This window comes from Ranitomeya variabilis, chromosome 6, assembly GCF_051348905.1.
Source record: "Ranitomeya variabilis isolate aRanVar5 chromosome 6, aRanVar5.hap1, whole genome shotgun sequence".
Taxonomy (NCBI): domain Eukaryota; kingdom Metazoa; phylum Chordata; class Amphibia; order Anura; family Dendrobatidae; genus Ranitomeya; species Ranitomeya variabilis.
In genome coordinates this window covers 133,024,561-133,043,843 of record NC_135237.1, presented here as the reverse complement: position 1 = coordinate 133,043,843, position 19,283 = coordinate 133,024,561, and the positions used below count along the sequence as shown (strand labels likewise).

Sequence of the window (19,283 nt, the reverse complement as noted above, 5' to 3'; positions counted from 1 at the left end):
AAGCCGGGACGTAATTTTAAAATCCTTAAGGACCTGAAATTACGTCACGGCTTGCTGTGATTGGTTGCGTCGCCCATGTGACTGCGACGCAACCAATCACAAAGCCGGGACTTCACGTAAGGAAAGAAAAGCGCGAATTTTAAACAAAGAACGCTGCCGCTTCCCTCGGTAAGGTGCAGGCTGCGTCGGAGAGGTGAGTATAGCAATATTTTTTATTTTAATTCTCTCTTTTACACATTTTTACATTAATGTTGTTTCGATACCGATACCCGATACCACAAAAGTATCGGATCTCGGTATCGGAATTCCGATACAGCAAATATCGGCCGATACCCGATACTTGTGGTATCGGAATGCTCAACACTATCCAAGATCCAATCCCTTTAAGTCAAACACATCCATAGTAATATCAAAGTGATTTCTGCTTATATGACTATAGGTAATAAGATGGTAAAGATTTTTCACTGTTTTGCTGTAACATTCTGTACATCTGTAAGGTTTATTTAGTGTTCTAGGGCTTTCTCTCCCTATCTCTACTACTACGCTATGACCTATGATGTCCTCTTACGAATCAGATTTATTATAAAAATGGCTGCTTTATTCACTGCCTCTGCTATGATAGTCCCTCTCTATACTAGTATTAAGGGGTTGACCGGTCCAAATTGATACATCTGCAGTCATTTTGTGTGACTGCAGACTTATGAATCTCCCAGCGCACACACACTGTGTGGTGCGGGGATTCACTGGTTTCTGAGCCGTGACAAGAGGGTATATATGCGTTATACATATTTCCAGCCAGAGCCTGTCAAGTGGTCATGGACTTGTTCCATACTTTTGTATTGAGCGAGGCCTCACCCTGATACAAGTATATGGAGCAAGGACGCACCCACTGTCTGGGAGTATGCATAAATAATACATACCCTCCAGTCCTGGCTCAGAAACCGGCCCATCCCAGCAGCGCACAGTGCGTGCACTGGGGCGATTCATAAGTTTTCAGTCACACACAGTGACTGCAGATTTATCGATTTGGACTGGACAACTCCTTTAACTATACCATGTAATGTGATTGCTACAAGACAATGAGGGGAAGTGCACCCAGCCACTTCGATTATGGTAATGTGAGCCTTTTTTTTTGCTAGAAGGTCTATTTCACATTGTGTTCTTTGCCATGTTTGTTGGTACTCTCAGGGCTTATGTCTGAACTCCCCGAAAACTGAAATTTTGACATATTCGCGAGTCAGGCTTTTGACTATTTTTTTTCTGCTGACAGAGTTAACGTACGCTCTGTCATGCAACATTTTCAGGCGTATATGCCCATTGGAGGATTGATGCACAACAAAGCACATGGTGACTCAGTCTGCACCATTAATGTCAATAGCCCTGTCAGCCCATATGCCCGAATCTCGTTTTGTGGGTGGTTCGGATGTAAGCCTAGAAGGGACCAATGAACATAGAGCAAAGCGCAGTGTGACATCACCCTTACAAATATTGTATAAAATGGTATTGGAATTTTTGTGCTTTGAATCAAAACGTAAATTGTCAAATTTGTCAGGTCTAGAGAATTTCCAGAACTTCAACACAAATTCGATTCACATTGAATCAGATTGCTAACTTTTAATGAGAATGTGTCAGGTCATTTTTGTGCATGCTGCTAAGAGTATACTGAAACAGGGCTTGGGCAGCCCTTTCAGGATATGTAACTTTTATTGTTGTATGTTACCCAGTTATCTTGCTGTAAGCCCTGGAAAATGTATTGTCTTGTGCCAACAAATCAAGCGTATGTTAATGGAAAATGAGTATTCACCACTTCCTCCACCCATAATCCCGTCCACCGCTCTGCCGGTGTCAGTGATTCAATCAGACTGCCGTATGCCCAAGGATCATATTGCAATTGCTCAGACTGGCTGTCTGCTCTCTTGACCTGAGTGTGACCACATGTATTTCTATGCAGCTGTCATGCTCAGTGATCCTCGGGCGAGTAATATGGAAGTCTGTCTGCACCCAATCATTGACGCTGAGGCAGAAAGGTGAGCAGGATTATGGATGGAGGAAGGGGGAATGTTCATTTGACATTTACACAAACTTAGCTAGCCAATTTCCTTGGATTATAACATCTCCAAAGATACCTGCCTCTTGGCTAGATGCATATTTGCTTCAAAATATAAACGTTATTTAAATCTTAATCTTGCACAATACTTTCAGTAGATCGTCTACCTATAGCAAAATGGCACTTTATGGGATGTCGAGTTTACGAAGCCCTGTAGGCCTTACAACCATTAATGTTGATTCTTTTTCTACACAAGTCCATTTCAAAATAAATATGTAAATTGTAGATATCAAATTACAATATAATTATACATTTTATCATTTCAAATGGAACACTGTAAAGCTATAGAAGAGATGAGATAGTACTCACTGTTAGATGTTCGCTCTTTGCATATATCTCTGACAAATCTCTTTTTAATATTTTTTAATTCATCAAAATTGTCAACAGAAAATCTTGAGCTTGCAGATCCAGCAATCTGAAGAAGCTGTGTTTCAGATACCTGTCCCACTCCCACAGCATAGGTGTAAACACCTTTCCTTCTGAGAGCTTCTGCAGGTTCTGCAACTTTATCGTATGAGTCGCCATCTGTTACCACAAGTAATATCTGCTGTACACCTTCATTAATACGACTATTCGCTGTTTGACTCAGTAACGCTGAATCTGTTTTTGTCAGAGCCTCTCCAATAAGGGTGGATCCACCAAGTTTGTCAATCTCGTTAACTTTTTCCTTCAAAAGTTCTTTATCCAAATATCTTTTCAGTTGAAACTCTGTTCTGAACAAATCGCTGTATTGAGCAACACCTACATGAACTTTGCCCGGACCGATGTCAAAATCCTCAATTACAGAAACCATGAATTTTTTCATTTCTATAAAGTCTGTGTATGAAATACTATTGGATCCATCGATTAGAAAACTTATGTCTGCCTCTGTTCTTTCGCATTCTGCAAAAATGTCATCATGATAAAAAAATGAATGAATTCGGAATAAAACAAATAAGAATTAAATACAAAACACATATCAAATGTTTTAATATAGAAACTAGCATAATAAGTGTCATGACTATTTCAAAAACCTTCAGCAGTAATAATTGAAACCAAATGATCTCTATTTCATATCAGTTTTTGGCATTACTGTTGACATATTTCAGCCTTCTGCTTTTTGAAGAACAGACATAACTTGACTTACGTAGCATTAATCATATTGAATACAATTGGCAGGCTCCTAAAATGTAAATTTCTGCCTACTCAATCATTTTTTGTCACTATTTCACATTTTAGCTTTTTTTTTGGAAAAAACTAAGTACATTCTGGCCAATGGTCACAGATTACTGGACAATTTCTGTTCACGATTACTTAAAAAAGGAGCATTTTCTTAGTGCGATGCCAAAAGTTTCTACCCTTTAACCACATAAAATTGTTAGTATGATGCTTCCATTGTGAGAATTTACACACTATTTATACAGCATTTTTTTTTTACTTTTTGCTACTGTAAAAAATATTAATGCAACACTTTATAGTAAGTTTCTATTATTTCCTCTCATAAATTACATTTGTTTTCAGCCTAGCTCATAAAATAAGGCGCAATTTTTGTGTTATTTCCAATTAGTATATAAGTAATTTTAAGTATTTTATTGACAGAAATGTCTACCATTTTAACACAAGTTCAATTACATAAAATGGTTCTCATTTTGGTTAGAGTCCATGAGTATTAGGATTTTTTTCAGGCTTCAAATTTCAAGACCTTTTTCATATCTAAGAACAGTATACCTATAGCAGGGGCGCTCAGAGTAGATGCTCTGCCATCACATAGTATCATATAAACCGAAAAGAAGATGGACACCAAAAAGCTAAGAATAATACTTTTATTAAGGAATCATTAAAACAATACATAAATACACAAATAAATATATAGATGAAAACGATGCAATAGAAAAAAGAAAAGGCAACAATAGTGCCACGTACGTACTGACAAGCTAACCAGTAGTAAAGTTGGTATATGATTGTCCCACACAGATATACAGAGCGTGCAAAAATTAGCTTAATAAGCTTTAAATATTAGTGGTGACTGAGCCAACTAAACATATAATAAATATATATTGCATATAATAGCAAACTGACGCTAGGCAGATGCGGGAAGGGACTGAGCGTGCAAAGACGATAAGGTATAAATAAGTAAAGTGCCTACAACAAAAAAATAATTTTTTTGCAGCAACTTGCGAAACGCGCGTCGGGGCTCTTCCTTTCCACGTACGGTTGCGGGGGGAATCTGTGTGTGCATCTGACATTTAGTAAGTACTATACTGTCTTATCTACCATGCCTTTGGGACTTTCCCACATATGTGCACTGTTGTACTAAAGGTAGCATGGGTGTATAGTGTTTTTCTGCCCAATTATTTTTTTGTTGTAGGCACTTTACTTATTTATACCTTATCGTCTTTGCACGCTCAGTCCCTTCCCGCATCTGCCTAGCGTCAGTTTGCTATTATATGCAATATATATTTATTATATGTTTAGTTGGCTCAGTCACCACTAATATTTAAAGCTTATTAAGCTAATTTTTGCACGCTCTGTATATCTGTGTGGGACAATCATATACCAACTTTACTACTGGTTAGCTTGTCAGTACGTACGTGGCACTATTGTTGCCTTTTCTTTTTTCTATTGCATCGTTTTCATCTATATATTTATTTGTGTATTTATGTATTGTTTTAATGATTCCTTAATAAAAGTATTATTCTTAGCTTTTTGGTGTCCATCTTCTTTTCGGTTTATATATTTCATATCTAAGAAGACTTTTATTTGACCGTTAATTGTCTTCTTCTGATTACCACTTCATCTGCATGATACGGTTCAATTTATAAAAAGGTTTAGCATTAATGTGTGAAACTATAGAAATGTTTTCACACTAATTGTTATATGGACAGCAATGCATGGACTGTCCCCCAAGCCAAACTTATAGCCTCATATATGAGTTCAGTTTAGGAGACCCACTTCCAGTCCGTGCTTTGTGATCCATATATGAGTTGTGAAATATGGCTGTCTGTGCTTGGCCTAAAGGTAGTTCAAAGTGTTGTTTAGAGCAGTCAGGCAGTAATTTCTTTATTTTTTTTTTTATAAAATTAATGTAATATTTTAGAAAAATGTATAGTGAATTTTTACATTTTTTTTTAAACTAATATGTACTAAAATGATAAAATTCTTCAATTAGCCTTAGATCAAAGTAAATATATTTCTAGTATTCAAGATGATTTCCAAAGACTATAATACTAGTGATAAATTCATAGAATAGATCATTAATAGTTAATTGTGGGGTCTGACTTCCAGCACCAATGCCCGTCAGATGAATGGAAAAAACATTCTCCAATCAAGAACATCACCACACATTTGGTTATGGATTTGCCTTATATTGCAGTTCTAATAAAATTGAATAAAATTGAATAGAACAGAGCTATTGTGTGCTCCACTAAAGGTACCGTCACACTAAACGATATCGCTAGCGATCCGTGACGTTGCAGCGTCCTGGCTAGCGATATCATTTAGTTTGACACGCAGCAGCGATCAGGATCCTGCTGTGATATCGCTGGTCGTTGAACAAAGTTCAGAACTTTATTTGGTCGTCAGACCGGCGTGTATCGTCGTGTTTGACACCAAAAGCAACGATACCAGCGATGTTTTACACTGGTAACCAGGGTAAACATCGGGTTACTAAGCGCAGGGCCGCTCTTAGTAACCCGATGTTTACCCTGATTACCAGTTTAAAATGTAAAAAAACAAACTACATACTCACCTTCGCGTCCCCCGGCGTCCGCTTCCCACACTGACTGAGCGCCGTAAAGTGAAAGTGAAAGCACAGCACAGCGGTGACGTCACCGCTCTGCTGTTAGGGCCGGCGCTCAGTCAGTGCAGGAAGTGGACGGCGGGGGACGCGAATGTAAGTATGTACTGTTTGTTTTTTTTACATTTTACGCTGGTAACCAGGGTAAACATCGGGTTACTAAGCGCGGCCCTGCGCTTAGTAACCCGATGTTTACCCTGGTTACCCGGGGACCTCGGCATCGTTGGTCGCTGGAGAGCGGTCTGTGTGACAGCTCTCCAGCGACCACACAGCGACGCTGCAGCGATCAGCATCGTTGTCTGTATCGCTGCAGCGTCGCTTAGTGTGACGGTACCTTAAGGAGAACATCGACAATTGAATGTACGGCACTTTACCTTGTAAACAATACATCACAACCCATTCATTCAGTTAATAGTCGGGTGTGCCGGAGAGCAAAGCCTTCCCCCAATCAGATATTGATGGCCTATTCTCAGAATAGTCACTCAATGATATAATAACCCCAGAAACCACAAACCATACAAACAACTAACCACCGAGCCAACATGCTTTGCAAATTATGCATGTGTACTTTTAAAGTGGCAGGAGATAAGACACAAATTAGGACTACCGTAAACTGTGATAAAGAATGTGACCTGCTTTTATCAACTTGATTACTATTATTCTATTACAGAATATATAAGAATGTGAGAGATATCTAAGAATATGACTCACCTGTTCGTTCACATGCAGCATCTGATATATTCTTAAAAATATCGCTTAGTCCATCAAAGTCCTCAACAAAGAACCATTTTCCCTTGGTTCCTGCCATTGTCTTTAGCTCTTCCGTTTGCGCCTGAGCTACTCCAATGGCATATATAATAATCCCAGCATCTTGTAGGTATTTCGAGCTTTCATTAAGTTTATCACGATCATGAGATTCACCATCAGTTATAACGATAAGATACTGAGGGACTCCTTTATGTTGGCGGCTGCCTTGCTTTTCTCTAAAGAATGCTTTTGAAAAATCAAAGGCCTTAGCAGTATAAGTGTCTCCTGTTATCAGTGGATCATCCTGAATATGCTTGATGATTTCTTGTTTACTGTGGTGCTCATTAAGGTAAAATAACTTATGAGGATCATTTGAATATTTAAGCGCTGCAAATTGAACATTATTTGGCCCAACAACTGATTTATCCACAAATGATGTTATAAATTTTTTCATTGTGTTATATTGATCTATACTTATGCTCCCAGATGAATCCATAACAAAAACAATATCTGCAACTTGTATTTTTGCACATTCTGTAAATATAAAAAAGAAAGCAGGCAATGTAAATATAAAAATAAAATAAATTCAAAATAATGTAAAAACATAATTGAGTGTTATCTTCTACATAATAATAATTTTTATTTATATAGCAAAAACATATTCCGCAGCACTTTACATATCAGAGGGGACTTGTACAGACAATAAAAACATTACAAAGTTACACATAATACAACAGATACCAAGAGAAGTGCTCTGCTCGCAAGCTTACAATCTGTGAGGAAATAGGGGTAACAGGAAAGATGAATGGTAAAATATGCTTATATTGTATGGTCCATCCAGAAATATAATAAATAGGATATTCAAATAATGCTGCATGAAACGGTAACCGGCCAATATTTGTATAGCGCAGATACAGAGGGCTGTTGAGTGCATGGAGGGTGTGCAAACAGATTCTATAAGGGACAGATTTGGAGAAAAAAAATGTCGTAAGAGCAAAATGGGAATAGTTACATAACTGAGATGAGGCGTTTTTAAGGAATGCTTAAAACTGTAGATATTGAGGATTAAAAGGAATCTGTCAGTAGGATGAACCCTCCTAATCCTTTTATATGGACATGCAGGTCATAGGAAGCTGAATAAAATGATACCTTAATATCTGTTATCCGATGTCTTTTTCCAGAGAAATCTACATTTTTCTTATATGTAAATGAGCTGTTCAGGGCTATGGGCCGGACACTGATCTGCAGAAGCATCTGCCCCCAGGACTTATCATAAACATAAGGAGAAGTTCCCAGTGTGATGTGTAATGGCCGCTCTCTGCTCTCCTGATTTCACTGCAGAGCTGTGTGTGATCATACCTGACACATCTGCAGGGTCCTCTTCTTGAATTGCAATGTTGTTGCAATACAACCGAGCTCAAGAGCTGCAAAAACATGTATTCTAATATACTTTTAAAAATAAATATAAAATATTTTATTTTACTTGGATTTACTTGTATTTTGGTGTAAAAATAATTTTTGCTATTGCGTCTGATTAAAAATGTTGCACCATTTGGGTTTTACGTGCTTTATGTTTGCACACTCAACTTTAATGTGATCTGTGGTCATTAGGGTTGAGCGAAACGGGTCGATCATTTTCAAAAGTCGCCGACTTTTGGCTAAGTCGGCGTCTCATGAAACCCGATCCGACCCCTGTGCTTGTCGGCCATGCGGTACGCGACTTTCGCGCCAAAGTCGCGTTTCAATGACGCGAAAAGCGCCATTTCTCAGCCAATGAAGGTGAACGCAGAGTGTGGGCAGCGTGATGACATAGATCCTGGTCCCCACCATCTTAGAGAAGGGCATTGCAGTGATTGGCTTGCTGTCTGCGGCGTCACAGGGGCTATAAAGGGGCGTTCCCGCCGACCGCCATCTTACTGCTGCTGATCTGAGCTTAGGGACAGGTTGCTGCCGCTTCATCAGAAGCAGGGAGAGCGTTAGGCAGGGTCCACTAACCACCAAACCGCTTGTGCTGCAGCGATTTCCACTGTCCAACACCACCTTCGGTGTGCAGGGACTGTGGAAGCTATTTTTTTTTTTTTTTCCCCTCAGCGCTGTAGCTCATTGGGCTGCCCTAGAAGGCTCCGTGATAGCTGTATTGCTGTGTGTACGCCACTGTGGAAACCAACTGCTTTTTTCAAAGCACATATCCTCTTGTTCCTTCCTTTCTGCACAGCTATCTTTTCTGTTTTTCCACACTTTTTATTTAATTTGTGCATCAGTCCACTCCTATTGCTGCCTGCCATACCTGGCTTACATTACTGCAGGGAGATAGTAATTGTAGGACAGTTTTTTTTTTTTTTTTGTTTTTTTTTTTTTGTGGGAGATTAAGATTGGCATTTCTGCTACAGTGCCATCCCTGTGTGTGCCATCTCTCACTGAGTGGGCCATAGAAAGCCTATTTATTTTTTCCGTGATTTGTGTTCTAAAATCTACCTCAACACAAAAACAGTACATCAATCAGTGGGAGAAAAATATTGGCCTCAGTCAGGGCTTGTGTGCCACTGCTGTGTGTGCTATCTCTCATTCAGTGGGCTATAGCAAGCCTATTTTTTTTTTTTTTTTTTAATATTATTTGGTTTCTAATTCTCCCTGAAAAAAAAAAAAAAAACCTAAAAAAACAGTGGGAGAATAATATTGCCCTTTCAGCTTGTGTGCCAGTCTTGACTCCTGGGTGTGCCACCTCTCTCCCTCTCATTCAGTGGGCCATAGAAAGCCTATTTATTTTTTTTTTTAAATATTATTGGGTTTCTAAAGTCTCCCTGAAAAAACAAAAAATACATAAAAAAACAGTGGGAGAGTAATATTGCCCTTTCAGCTTGTGTGCCAGTCTTGACTCCTGGGTGTGCCACCTCTCTCCCTTTCATTCAGTGGGCCATAGAAAGCCTATTTATTTTTTCCGTGATTTGTGTTCTAAAATCTACCTCAACACAAAAACACTACATCAATCAGTGGGAGAAAAATATTGGCCTCAGTCAGGGCTTGTGTGCCACTGCTGTGTGTGCTATCTCTCATTCAGTGGGCTATAGCAAGCCTATTTTTTTTTTTTTTTTTTTTTTTAATATTATTTGGTTTCTAAAGTCTCCCTGAAAAAAAAAAAAAAAACATAAAAAAACAGTGGGAGAGTAATATTGCCCTTTCAGCTTGTGTGCCAGTCTTGACTCCTGGGTGTGCCACCTCTCTCCCTTTCATTCAGTGGGCCATAGAAAGCCTATTTATTTTTTGGTTTTTTTAATATTATTTGGTTTCTAAAGTCTCCCTGAAAATAAAAAAAAAAAATACATAAAAAAACAGTGGGAGAGTAATATTGCCATTTCAGCTTGTGTGCCAGTCTTGACTCCTGGGTGTGCCACCTCTGTCCCTCTCATTCAGTGGGCCATAGAAAGCCTTGTTTTTTTGTTTTTTTTTTAATATTATTTGGTTTCTAAAGTCTCCCTGAAAATAAAAAAAAAAAACATAAAAAAACAGTGGGAGAGTAATATTGCCATTTCAGCTTGTGTGCCAGTCTTGACTCCTGGGTGTGCCACCTCTCTCTCTAATTGTGGGCCATAGAAAGCCTATTTATTTTTTGGTTTTTTTAATATTATTTGGTTTCTAAAGTCTCCCTGAAAATAAAAAAAAAAAATACATAAAAAAACAGTGGGAGAGTAATATTGCCCTTTCAGCTTGTGTGCCAGTCTTGACTCCTGGGTGTGCCACCTCTCTCCCTTTCATTCAGTGGGCCATAGAAAGCCTATTTATTTTTTGGTTTTTTTAATATTATTTGGTTTCTAAAGTCTCCCTGAAAATAAAAAAAAAAAATACATAAAAAAACAGTGGGAGAGTAATATTGCCATTTCAGCTTGTGTGCCAGTCTTGACTCCTGGGTGTGCCACCTCTCTCCCTCTCATTCAGTGGGCCATAGAAAGCCTTGTTTTTTTGTTTTTTTTTAATATTATTTGGTTTCTAAAGTCTCCCTGAAAATAAAAAAAAAAAACATAAAAAAACAGTGGGAGAGTAATATTGCCATTTCAGCTTGTGTGCCAGTCTTGACTCCTGGGTGTGCCACCTCTCTCTCTAATTGTGGGCCATAGAAAGCCTATTTATTTTTTGGTTTTTTTAATATTATTTGGTTTCTAAAGTCTCCCTGAAAATAAAAAAAAAAAATACATAAAAAAACAGTGGGAGAGTAATATTGCCCTTTCAGCTTGTGTGCCAGTCTTGACTCCTGGGTGTGCCACCTCTCTCCCTTTCATTCAGTGGGCCATAGAAAGCCTATTTATTTTTTGGTTTTTTTAATATTATTTGGTTTCTAAAGTCTCCCTGAAAATAAAAAAAAAAAATACATAAAAAAACAGTGGGAGAGTAATATTGCCATTTCAGCTTGTGTGCCAGTCTTGACTCCTGGGTGTGCCACCTCTGTCCCTCTCATTCAGTGGGCCATAGAAAGCCTTGTTTTTTTGTTTTTTTTTAAATATTATTTGGTTTCTAAAGTCTCCCTGAAAATAAAAAAAAAATACATAAAAAAACAGTGGGAGAGTAATATTGCCATTTCAGCTTGTGTGCCAGTCTTGACTCCTGGGTGTGCCACCTCTCTCTCTAATTGTGGGCCATAGAAAGCCTTTTTATTTTTTTCCTTCATTTGTGTTTTAAAATCAACCTCAACACAAAAACACTACATCAATCAGTGGGAGAAAAATATTGGCCTCAGTCAGGGCTTGTGTGCCACTCCTGTGCGTGCCATCTCTCATTCAGTGGGCCATAGAAAGCCTTGTTTTTTTGTTTTTTTTTTAAATATTATTTGGTTTCTAAAGTCTCACAGAGAAAAAAAAAAAAATAAATTAGGTGGGAGATTAATATTGACATTAGTGCTTGAGTGACAGTCCTGCGTGTGTGTCATCTCTGTGATTTGGTGTCACAGAAAACAGAGTGTGTAACATTGTGCCTGATTTTCCTTGTGGTCTCACCAACCTGTTAAGGGATATTGAAATCATACTGAAGTTATAGCTCACCGTGTAAGTTGTTTGACAGCAACAAATAAAGTTAGTTTGGTTACGATTTTTAAACAATGAGGAAGTCTGGTGCAAGAGGTCGTCGTGGGCGTTCATTGTCAGCTGGTAATGATGGTAGTGGTAGTGGAGCATCAGGTGGTCGTGGGGATAAAAATATTCCACCTAAGTCTGGAGCTGTGGAGCCAGTTTCGTCGTCAGGCTACACAAGGCCTCGAACGCTCTCTTTTCTGGGAGTAGGAAAACCGCTTTTAAAGGCTGAGCAGCAACAGCAAGTTTTGGCTTACATTGCAGACTCAGCCTCTAGCTCTTTTGCCTCCTCTTCCGAAACTGGTAAATGTAAAAGCAGCGCGTCGCTTGTGGATGTTCACGGTCAGGGACAAGTCGCTTCCTTGTCCTCCTCAGCAAAAACTACAACAAGAGAGAAGGATGCAGCAGGCGACACAACGGGTCACTCCATGGAGCTCTTTACACCTACCGTCCCTGGCTTAGAAAGTGAAACATTTAACAGGCCATGCCCATTACAAGTAGATTCTGACATGGAGTGCACTGATGCACAGCCACAGCCAGAGTACTATGCTGCTCCTTTGACTCAGACCACCACATTGCCCTCTCAGGGTACAGATCCACAATCAGACCCTGATGAGACTATGTTGCCCCGCCACGAACGCTATACCACCGACCGACACAGTGACACAGACGAAGTTGCACACGAGCTCGAAGAGGAGGTAATAGATGACCCAGTTATTGACCCCGATTGGCAGCCATTGGGGGAACAGGGTGCAGGCGGCAGTAGTTCAGAAGCGGAGGTGGAGGAGGGGCCGCAGCAGGCATCAACATCGCAACAGGTTCCATCTGCCGGGCCCGTATCTGGCCCAAAACGCGTGTCAAAGCCAAAACCTGTTGGAGGACAGCGTGGCCATCCGGTTAAAGCTCAGTCTGCAATCCCTGAAAAGGGATCCGAGTCTAGGAAGAGTGCAGTCTGGCATTTTTTTAAACAACATCCAACTGATCAGCGCAAAGTCATCTGTCAAAAATGTTCAACTAGCTTAAGCAGAGGTCAGAATCTGAAAAGTCTAAATACTAGTTGCATGCATAGACACTTAACCACCATGCATTTTCAAGCCTGGACTAACTACCAAACGTCCCTTAAGGTTGTAGCACCCTCGGCCAATGAAGCTAGTCAGCAACGCAACATCCCTTCCGTCACTGTAAGGCCACCATTTTCCGCACCACCGGCAGTATCTGTGCAGGTTTCTTTGCCAGCCAAAAGCAGTCAGGGTCAGGGAATCACCAGTTTAGTAGGAGGAAATATTGCATCTAGGGCACCGGCGGAAACAATACCGTCTCCAACCGTCTCTCAGTCTGCCATGTACACCGGCACACCCGAAAGTTCCACGATCTCCTGCTCTCCAGTCCAGCTCACCCTACATGAGACTCTGGTTAGAAAAAGGAAGTACTTATCCTCGCATCCGCGTACACAGGGTTTTAACGCCCACATAGCTAGACTAATCTCGTTAGAGATGATGCCCTACCGTTTAGTTGAAAGCGAAGCTTTTAAAGCCCTGATGGAGTACGCTGAACCACGATACGAGCTACCTAGTCGACACTTTTTTTCCAGAAAAGCCATCCCAGCCCTGCACCAGCATGTTAAACAGCGCATCGTCCATGCACTTAGGCAATCTGTGAGTACAAAGGTGCACCTGACTACAGATGCATGGACCAGTAGGCATGGCCAGGGACGTTATGTGTCCATCACGGCACACTGGGTGAATGTGGTGGATGCAGGGTCCACAGGCGACATCAATTTAGGGACAGTTGTGCCTAGCCCACGGTCTAGGAAACAGTTGGCTGTAGGCGTTCGCACCCCCTCCTCCTCCTCCTCGTCCTCCTGCAGAAGCTACAGCTCTTCCACAGAACGCAGTCGGCCAACCACTCCATCGGCAGATGACACTGTTGCACACCAGTTGTCCCATTATGGGCCAGCTACTGCCAAGCGTCAGCAGGCTGTATTGGCTATGAAGTGTTTGGGCGACAACAGACACACCGCGGAAGTTCTGTCCGAGTTCTTGCAACAAGAAACGCAGTCGTGGCTGGGCACAGTAGATCTTGAGGCAGGCAAGGTAGTGAGTGATAACGGAAGGAATTTCATGGCTGCCATCTCCCTTTCCCAACTGAAACACATTCCTTGCCTGGCTCACACCTTAAACCTGGTGGTGCAGTGCTTATTGAAAACTTATCCTGGGTTCTCCGACCTGCTCCTCAAAGTGCGTGCACTTTGCTCACATATCCGACGTTCGCCTGTACACGCCAGCCGTATGCAGACCTATCAGCGGTCTTTGAACCTTCCCCAGCATCGCCTAATCATAGACGTTGCAACAAGGTGGAACTCAACACTGCACATGCTTCAGAGACTGTGCGAACAGAGGCGTGCTGTTATTTATTTGTGGGAGGATACACGGGCAGGCAGTAGGATGGCAGACATGGAGTTGTCAGGTGTGCAGTGGTCGAAGATACAAGACATGTGTCAAGTCCTTCAGTGTTTTGAGGAATGCACACGGCTGGTTAGTGCAGACAACGCCGTAATAAGCATGAGCATCCCCCTAATGCGTCTGCTGATGCAAAGTTTGACGCACATAAAGGAGCAGGCGTCTGCACCAGAGGAAGAGGGAAGCCTTGATGACAGTCAGCCATTGTCTGGTCAGGGCAGTGTACAGGACGAGGTAGCGGGCGAAGAGGAGGTGGAGGACGAGGAGGATGATGGGGATGAGTATATTTTTAATGCGGAAACTTTCACGGGGGCACAGGAAATTGGTTGCGTGTCACGGCCGGGTTCTGGTTTTTTGAGGGACACAAGTGACGTAGATTTGCCTGCAACTGCCCCTCAACCAATCACAACCGGAGATTTGACAACTGGAACTTTGGCCCACATGGCGGATTATGCCTTACGTATCCTAAAAAGGGACACACGCATTACGAAAATGATGAACGATGACGATTACTGGTTGGCCTGCCTCCTTGATCCACGCTATAAAGGCAAATTGCAAAATATTATGCCACATGAGAACTTGGAACTAATATTAGCAACCAAACAATCAACTCTTGTTGACCGTTTGCTTCAGGCATTCCCAGCACACAGCGCACGTGATCGTTCTCACACAAGCTCCAGGGGGAAGCAGACTAGGAGTGTTAGGGGTGCACACATCAGAAGTGGCGTTGGACAGAGGGGTTTTCTGACCAGGTTGTGGAGTGATTTTGCTATGACCGCAGACAGGACAGGTACTGCTGCATCAATTGAAAGTGACAGGAGACAACATTTGTCCAGTATGGTTACTAACTATTTTTCATCCCTTATCGATGTTCTCCCTCAACCGTCATTCCCATTTGATTACTGGGCCTCCAAATTAGACACCTGGCCAGAATTGGCAGAATATGCATTGCAGGAGCTTGCTTGCCCGGCAGCAAGTGTCCTATCAGAAAGAGTATTCAGTGCTGCAGGTTCAATATTAACCGAAAAAAGGACTCGTCTGGCTACCCAAAATGTTGACGATCTAACATTCATTAAAATGAACCACAACTGGATTTCGAAATCTTTTGCCCCACCTTGCCCGGCCGACACCTAGCTTTCCTATGAAAAGCTCTTGCCTGTGAATTACTTTTCTAATGTCTAATTTGCTGCAGCTGATTGTACAGCATACGACATGTTTACACCTCCCTAAATGGCAAAACTCCCCACACGGGGCCGTGGTATCGCGACTTGGCGCAAGCACCCGTGAGACTGCTGTTTGTCTGAAGAGGTGGGTGTGCTCGCTTTTGGTTGACGGCATTGCTACTGGGTCCCTCATAGTACAATGTAGTGTCTCTGGCGGTGGTGGTGCGCACCCAACGTCAGACACACCGTTGTAACATGAGGGGCCCTGGGGCGGTCCCGCCGGCCTCAAGAGAGTTCCCCCCTACCCCAGCTCAAAATGTGCTCTACCACGTGCAAAATTATGTCGCACAGCTCCACCAATCTTTAGTCTATTCGCTGACATCATTCAATGTCTGGCACTGACAATACAAATTTGTAGACATCTATGATGCAACTTAAAGTAGTCTGTGTCTGTGTCCTATATTGGCACCATTAAATAGTTACTGCCAAATTACAATGTCAGAAACTCAGTAGATGAGCCCACCCCTGTACCTAAGTATGCCACCTTTTTTTTTTGTTTTGGTTGTTTTGCGAGACATTAACATCTATTTATATTTTGGGAGTACTGGGACAGACACTCCTTGCACTACTCCTCCACTCACCACCAAGCTGCCTGTGTATCCATGTAACCGCTGTAAAACTGCCATGAGCCTATTGTTTGTTATTTTAGGCCTTTGATAGCCTGTCTGCGGTCCCTACTTTAAATACTCCTCCACTGACCACCAAGCTGCCTGCCCGTGTATCCATGTAACCGCTGTGAAACTGCCATGAGCCTATTGTTTGTTATGTTAGGCCTTTGATAGCCTGTCTGCGGTCCCTACTTTAAATACTCCTCCACTGACCAGACCACTGCTGCCCGTGTACCCCTGGAACCAATTATAAAGTGCCTACAGCCAGCCCATTTTCTTATGTTAGGCCTTTGAAGCCTGTCTGCGGTCCCTACTTTAAATACTCCTCCACTCACCACCACCAAGCTGCCTGCCCGTGTATCCATGTAACCGCTGTGAAACTGCCATGAGCCTATTGTTTGTTATTTTAGGCCTTTGATAGCCTGTCTGCGGTCCCTACTTTAAATACTCCTCCACTCACCACCAAGCTGCCTGTGTATCCATGTAACCGCTGTAAAACTGCCATGAGCCTATTGTTTGTTATTTTAGGCCTTTGATAGCCTGTCTGCGGTCCCTACTTTAAATACTCCTCCACTGACCAGACCACTGCTGCCCGTGTACCCCTGGAACCAATTATAAAGTGCCTACAGCCAGCCCATTTTCTTATGTTAGGCCTTTGAAGCCTGTCTGCGGTCCCTACTTTAAATACTCCTCCACTCACCACCACCAAGCTGCCTGCCCGTGTATCCATGTAACCGCTGTGAAACTGCCATGAGCCTATTGTTTGTTATTTTAGGCCTTTGATAGCCTGTCTGCGGTCCCTACTTTAAATACTCCTCCACTCACCACCAAGCTGCCTGCCCGTGTATCCATGTAACCGCTGTGAAACTGCCATCATGAGCCTATTGTTTGTTATGTTAGGCCTTTGATAGCCTGTCTGCGGTCCCTACTTTAAATACTCCTCCACTGACCAGACCACTGCTGCCCGTGTACCCCTGGAACCAATTATAAAGTGCCTACAGCCAGCCCATTTTCTTATGTTAGGCCTTTGATAGCCTGTCTGCGGTCCCTACTTTAAATACTCCTCCACTCACCACCAAGCTGCCTGCCCGTGTATCCATGTAACCGCTGTGAAACTGCCATCATGAGCCTATTGTTTGTTATGTTAGGCCTTTGATAGCCTGTCTGCGGTCCCTACTTTAAATACTCCTCCACTGACCAGACCACTGCTGCCCGTGTACCCCTGGAACCAATTATAAAGTGCCTACAGCCAGCCCATTTTCTTATGTTAGGCCTTTGAAGCCTGTCTGCGGTCCCTACTTTAAATACTCCTCCACTCACCACCACCAAGCTGCCTGCCCGTGTATCCATGTAACCGCTGTGAAACTGCCATGAGCCTATTGTTTGTTATTTTAGGCCTTTGATAGCCTGTGTGCGGTCCCTACTTTAAATACTCCTCCACTCACCACCAAGCTGCCTGCCCGTGTATCCATGTAACCGCTGTGAAACTGCCATGAGCCTATTGTTTGTTATTTTAGGCCTTTGATAGCCTGTGTGCGGTCCCTACTTTAAATACTCCTCCACTCACCACCAAGCTGCCTGCCCGTGTATCCATGTAACCGCTGTGAAACTGCCATGAGCCTATTGTTTGTTATGTTAGGCCTTTGATAGCCTGTCTGCGGTCCCTACTTTAAATACTCCTCCACTGACCAGACCACTGCTGCCCGTGTACCCCTGGAACCAATTATAAAGTGCCTACAGCCAGCCCATTTTCTTATGTTAGGCCTTTGAAGCCTGTCTGCGGTCCCTACTTTAAATACTCCTCCACTGACCAGACCACTGCTGCCCGTGTACCCCTGGAACCAATTATAAAGTGCCTACAGCCAGCCCATTTTCTTATGTTAGGCCTTTGAAGCCTGTCTGCGGTCCCTACTTTAAATACTCCTCCACTCACCACCACCAAGCTGCCTGCCCGTGTATCCATGTAACCGCTGTGAAACTGCCATGAGCCTATTGTTTGTTATTTTAGGCCTTTGATAGCCTGTGTGCGGTCCCTACTTTAAATACTCCTCCACTCACCACCAAGCTGCCTGCCCGTGTATCCATGTAACCGCTGTGAAACTGCCATGAGCCTATTGTTTGTTATTTTAGGCCTTTGATAGCCTGTGTGCGGTCCCTACTTTAAATACTCCTCCACTCACCACCAAGCTGCCTGCCCGTGTATCCATGTAACCGCTGTGAAACTGCCATGAGCCTATTGTTTGTTATGTTAGGCCTTTGATAGCCTGTCTGCGGTCCCTACTTTAAATACTCCTCCACTGACCAGACCACTGCTGCCCGTGTACCCCTGGAACCAATTATAAAGTGCCTACAGCCAGCCCATTTTCTTATGTTAGGCCTTTGATAGCCTGTCTGCGGTCCCTACTTTAAATACTCCTCCACTGACCAGACCACTGCTGCCCGTGTACCCCTGGAACCAATTATAAAGTGCCTACAGCCAGCCCATTTTCTTATGTTAGGCCTTTGAAGCCTGTCTGCGGTCCCTACTTTAAATACTCCTCCACTGACCAGACCACTGCTGCCCGTGTACCCCTGGAACCAATTATAAAGTGCCTACAGCCAGCCCATTTTCTTATGTTAGGCCTTTGAAGCCTGTCTGCGGTCCCTACTTTAAATACTCCTCCACTGACCAGACCACTGCTGCCCGTGTACCCCTGGAACCAATTATAAAGTGCCTACAGCCAGCCCATTTTCTTATGTTAGGCCTTTGAAGCCTGTCTGCGGTCCCTACTTTAAATACTCCTCCACTGACCAGACCACTGCTGCCCGTGTACCCCTGGAACCAATTATAAAGTGCCTACAGCCAGCCCATTTTCTTATGTTAGGCCTTTGAAGCCTGTCTGCGGTCCCTACTTTAAATACTCCTCCACTCACCACCACCAAGCTGCCTGCCCGTCTATCCATGTAACCGCTGTAAAACTGCAATGAGCCTATTGTTTGTTATTTTAGGCCTTTGATAGCCTGTCTGCGGCCCCTACTTGCAATACTCCTCCACTGACCACAATGCTGCCTGGAGTGCCTGCCTGTGTATCCATGTAACCGATGTAAAACTGCCATGACTGCCTACTGTTTGTTATTTTAGGCCTTTGATAGCCTGTCTGCAGCCCCTACTTGCAATACTCCTCCACTGACCACACCAATGCTGCCCGTGTACCCCTGGAACCTATTTAAAAGTTCATAGAGCCTAGTTATATATTTTATTTACTATTAATAAGGCCATGATGGACTACGCTGTACCACGCTACAAGCTAACCAGTCGACACTTCTT

The 19,283-nt window shown here is 42.6% G+C and overlaps 1 protein-coding gene across 1 annotated transcript in view; it reads right to left on the bottom strand.

The window, feature by feature from the left end:
* LOC143781991 (collagen alpha-6(VI) chain-like) overlaps nt 1-19,283 on the bottom strand; it is a 251,975-nt gene that overhangs the window by 114,823 nt on the left and 117,869 nt on the right. Inside the window, exons 10-11 of the mRNA XM_077269012.1 lie at nt 6,594-7,163; nt 2,417-2,989 (exon numbers count right to left, since the gene is read on the bottom strand). Of these exons, the coding sequence (XP_077125127.1) occupies nt 2,417-2,989; nt 6,594-7,163 (1,143 nt within the window). The remainder of the gene's footprint in view (nt 1-2,416; nt 2,990-6,593; nt 7,164-19,283) is intronic.